General features: G+C 34.4%; 1 protein-coding gene across 1 annotated transcript; it reads left to right on the top strand.

Moving 5' to 3' along the window:
* The first annotated feature begins 1,070 nt into the window (after window positions 1–1,070).
* On the top strand, window positions 1,071–3,358 carry LOC111716683 (transcription factor Sox-14). Its single transcript, XM_023492164.1, has 2 exons — window positions 1,071–1,223; window positions 2,274–3,358. Exons 1-2 carry the CDS (start codon window positions 1,146–1,148, stop codon window positions 3,087–3,089), a joined length of 894 nt encoding a protein of 297 aa, XP_023347932.1. The 5' UTR covers window positions 1,071–1,145; the 3' UTR covers window positions 3,090–3,358.
* Window positions 3,359–5,355: the final 1,997 nt, after the last annotated feature.

The following is a 5,355-nucleotide window of genomic DNA, read 5'->3' as shown; positions in this document are numbered from 1 at the left end:
TAATCTAATATGATATGGGACGCTCTGTAGGTAGGCTGGTAGGTAGGTAGGTAAGTAGGTAGGTAGGTAGGTAGGTAGGTAGGTAGGTAGGTAGGTAGGTAGGTAAAGGGAGAAATGAAATTTTAAAGAAAGACGTGTATTGATATATTTGTACAAGCTTCAACCACTGTCTATATTTAAAGGACTTTTTATCTAATGATTTGCAAAATAGTATTTTAGAAAAGTTCATTTTTAATAAAGTACTAAAATAAATCTACAACATTTGGTTACAAAGATATGGAGACTAGAAATTCAGAGATTGTGTCAAAAACTCAATTCCTTTGAACTATAAAGTTATCACTTCAGAATTTTTTAAATTGTACAATTTATAAACTGGATATTTGGCTCCAACAAAGTAATGGATCTATCAACATCTCCAGTTCGAGTACTTTGATTTGGTTTGATTTTAATTCTGTTTATTCAAAAGTTACTTGCTCTTTTCTCTTCTTATGCGTATCCTTGCTTTCTATAAATGGGTGGTTTACTGTCTATTTGTATACTTGTATTATGTATAGCTGGTTATATATATAGGACCCTGAGCACTGTGCAATCAGCCTGAGGCAAAAGCAAGGGAGGATCCCCTTTAATCGTATATATATCAAACCAAACATGAACACAAACAGAAACAAAAAAAATCCACTAAAAACACATTGTAATTTTTTTCTCTCAATTCCAAAAAAAACGGTTTCCAAGTTTATTTTAATTTTTAATTCAATTTTTAACATTTAAATAAATTAATTTCATCTGAACGTTAATATAGTTGGGCGTTAGACAAGCTGTTGTATTATTTATTACACACTTTGGTGTAAATCCTATATTACGTTCATTTTATGTTTTGTAATTGTTGTATACGGCCTAATTACCCCCCCCCCCTTCACACCCCTGCCTGCTGTCGGGGAGAAGACGGGAGGTGCATGATACAGCGAGAGAATATCCATGAACCGGTGTCTACTGTGTGTCGCGAGGATGAAGGGGGTGTGCTCCGCGCGGTCCCCGTCCCCCCCTCTACTCAGTACTTACAACTGAGCCCTACAGACGGCAGAGTCGTCAGTTGAATATACACCCTTGCAGCGAATACAAGCACATGGGACTAGATTAGTTCAAGAATGAAGTGTGAAGATCAAGTGCTTAGATCTCTGCACATTAATCCGGAATCAAAAACTCCGTATTCAGATGCAACTCAGGTAGCGTCTAAAGAATTTATAATTAACAAATTTCGCGGATTTCAAATTTGTTGAAATTTATTTTTCTTGGACTTAGGAAAATGTGATAAATCAGTTTATTAGTGACTTTGGTTTAACTTTGATTATGAAAATATAGACTCAAATTTAATCTTCTTTTATTTTTTATCATCGATTTTCTTTGAAATTTTTGTTATCTTTTTCGCGTCATCTCTTGAAATTATTGCGTCACTCAAATGCGTATAAATTAAATGCGATAAATTCTCTGAATTCCGTAGAAAATCTCCGCAACGCGTGTCTGATCGGTGAAAAGGAATTATTTACGTAAATGTTTGACACAGTTTTATTGCGTAGAAATGTGCTTGAATTGTATGGCTTCTTCTTGCGTCGTCGAAGGATTTATTAATAATCGTAAATAATCTGTATTAGGTTAAATTCAGATTAGTTAATAAGTCTGCTGTTTTAACGTTTTATTAATTATATTTTTGGGACGTTGCATTTTTTTCTATTTTCAAACAACTGAATAAAATTTGATTTTATCACTTTGTAAATTTACTGCGTAATGCAAACTGAACTTATCTGAATTAAATAATTTTTGTACGAACTACGTATTTATAAAATTGTAATTAATTTGCGTATTGAAATCAGTTTTTTATTGCAATTTCTTAACATAAATTTTGCATACATTTTTTTAACATTCAAGGAGCTATTATTGATTATTCAATTTTCTCTTATCTAAGTGAAAATACATATTTCTTGTGATTTACAGTTTGTATTTTACTTAAATCATAAATGTAATTATTTTTATTCCAGTTGACGGTATATCATCAGTCCTAGCAGATTAGATCTGCATGTTCTAATATTCTTGACAGTTTTATATTGCGTAAATGCGTCAGAACTAGACACCCTTGTTAATTTTAATATGCGTACAGTAATTGTAGCGGTGTAGCGTATATATCCGTTATCGCACCTTATTTAAAAAATATATTAAGGCTTATTTTTCTAGATATTTTTAAAATAATTTTCGGAAGAATATTTGTTTTTATATTTCAGACGAAGAAGCACAAGAAGAACTACGTGAAGAGACCGATGAATGCGTTCATGGTTTGGTCCCAGCTAGAGAGAAGGAAGATTATAAACAGGAACCCAGATTCTCATAATGCTGAGATATCCAAGAACCTGGGGAAAACCTGGAGAACCCTCTCCGAGGAGGAGAGACAACCCTTCATAGATGAGGCTGAGAGGTTGAGATTACTCCATCAGAAGGAGTATCCAGATTACAAGTATAAACCAAAGAAGAAAGGAAAGGCTACTGTATCTCTCTTGTCTAAGATAAACTACAAACCTATCGTGTTTCCTAGCAGGACGAAACCAGCTCTGAAACCCGTCTCCGGAATTAAGAAAGAGCTTGTCTACTCAACCACACAGCTACAGCTCAAGATTGAAAAGGAATACAGCACTACGGTTCCTCTGAGTCCGACAAGTTCCTCTCCTGGTTCTCTAGGATCTCCTCACGACCTGTCTATGAGTCCTCCTCCTGAAACCCTTCCAACCCAGATATTCCAGGACGAGGTTCCTGAAACTACCGAGCTACTCACCCCTCCTACCTCACCAGTACTCTGGGATCAATGTAAAGCTAAGCCTATGACAACCATCACCGAACCTCTCCTCATTAAAGTAACTGAGCTAAATGAACCCTGTAGTCTGGATGATTTGGACGATCTCACAGACCTGTTTCAGCTCCCGGAGTACATGGAGCAAATGTATCCTTCCCAGTTAAGCTCTAGGTCCCACTTTGATTTCTCGGGTTCAGACATGTCGGAGCTATTATCCGATATCTGTATGGAAGATGAATTGATGCAAGTTTAAATGTAAAATTTATTCTTAATTTATTCCTCCGCGCCCCCGTCTGTAAATACGAGATTCTCGGATCGTTAGTTAGGAGAGAAGACACAGAAAATGGTGATAATAAGAATGATGATATTCAAGGATATTCTTCCCCCCCTCTCTCTCTCTTTCTCTCGCTCTCTTCGTGGATTTTTTCGTTTCCATTTTTATACATTCAGTCAAGAAATCAGTTTGTAAAATGTTGAGTAAAATTTACACTTTCTATTAGCAATAAACTATGATCAGTTTAATTTCTGTTTTTTAGTTTTGATCCTTAAATCGAGATTTTGAGGGACTCAAGTGAGTGTAGTTTCAAGTACAGTCTACAGGGTTACCCACAAACAATGCGACTTTAATGAAAACCTGAAACTCATAATATGTGACATCCATATGTTGATCTTCTGCTTAAAAAATAGCCTTTCGCGAAAATCATTTCGCAAAAAAAATATCAAGATTACTGCTACACGGAACCGTAAATGGGTGTAAAGTTTCCTTACAGTCGTCTGTGTGAAATCTCATTTTCTGTAGGTTTCCCTGTATGTCATTAAGATATATTAGAGACTATGGTTCTATATTTTGTATACACATGTGAAACCCGTTTAATTCTTTACCACGGGTCAGAGAACAATTTTGAAGGTTGACATTTAGCGGAGAACTTTTTATAAAAAGAAAGTGAGTCTTTGCCACAGACTGTGATTTTTTAATCCCTATATCTTTTCAATCAAATGTCGTAGACTATAGATATGTCAAACAATGAATTCTGTTTGCAGGTTGAAAGTTGTAAGTGCAACGAAATAGGGATTAGAAAATTTGAGTTTGTGGCAAAGACTGAATTCCTTTTAGAAGATTAATTCTTAGATTAAGTTTAGGCCCATAAAGCTTGAAGAATCATAAATTGATATCCTTTAATTAAGGATATAAATAGTTAATAAACTTCGTACTAGAAATGCACAATCTGAATATAGTTATTCAATTAAAACATAAGTAACGGGTGAGAATGAAGGTTAATACTTTAAAAAAATGGTTGTACACAATATGATTAGTCTTATTTTTATTTTATGCATCGTCAATTTCCTGCAGGTGTACGCATTTCTGTTTTGAATTCAGAATACTGAATTCAACCTTTAAATGATTGTATTAAAAGATTGTCATATTAAAGATTAAAGTTTTCTGTAGAAATGTCAATCAAAGTAAAATTGAAAAAGAAAAAACATTTCTCTACAAATTATTTACAAAATTCTTAGAAGTTTTCCTCCGTGGATCGTAAATATCATGTTGGAACAGAAAAAATATTGAGCTATTAATCGAATAGAATAAGTTTTTTTCCCTATAGTCTCACGCAATTTCCACCTAGACCTGTGGTTGCAGTGCTCGGCCCATTAAATTTTCTACCAAGGAAAGGGGGGGGGGGGTGAAGAATCATATTCTGCTTCATAGACTGGAAAAAGTATGTACAATGTCTATTACATTTTTTGGCATAAAAATTATCACCTAATGCCTGTGTAAGAATGTCTGTTCACCTGATACGCTCCCCCCCTATCCCCCCTGTACCCTGCCCCCCCCCCCTTTATGCTAGATTTATAATCCTTAGAACTGACAAATTTGAGACTAGAATTGAATAGCGGAATTGTGAATGCTACACATGAAAAGCTATATCATACAAAACCTTTTGTTACCGTGTTACGGTGTTCTTGGGGTGAATTCAGGTTGAAACTTTTCTTTTCAAAAATACAAAAATCCGCAGATTTAACAAATTCTAAATTTAGGGCGTCTCAAAATTCTCAGTTTTCGATTTAAGAGTTTCGTTGGAAATATTGAAATTTTATACAAAATATCTAAAAATATTGGATTTTAAACCAAATGTATTCTGAAATATCTAAAAAAGGAGGAACTTTTACATACAAAATATTGATACAATCGAATCAAATACATCCAAGTGCTACACCATCAACCCTGTGTCTGGATTTTTTCCTATCTATAAAATCATTTAACTTAATTTCTGAATCTCCGAATTCAATCTATATCTTTCCATGTATTTACCTCTCTTTATCTCCATATTTCTGTATCTCTGTATTTCTGTATTTCTGTGTCTCTGTATCTGTATCTCTGTATATTTGCACATCTGTATCTCTGTATCTCTATATCTATGTAGGTGTCTCTCCCACTCTGTCCCTATATCTCTGTATTTCTGTGTCTATGTATATTTCTGTATTTCTGTGTCTCTGTATCTCTGTGTCTCTGTATCTCT

This window comes from Eurytemora carolleeae, unplaced genomic scaffold (genome assembly GCF_000591075.1).
Source record: "Eurytemora carolleeae unplaced genomic scaffold, Eaff_2.0 scaffold2079, whole genome shotgun sequence".
Lineage (NCBI taxonomy): Eukaryota > Metazoa > Arthropoda > Copepoda > Calanoida > Temoridae > Eurytemora > Eurytemora carolleeae.
This window is presented reverse-complemented; position numbering and strand designations above follow the sequence as displayed.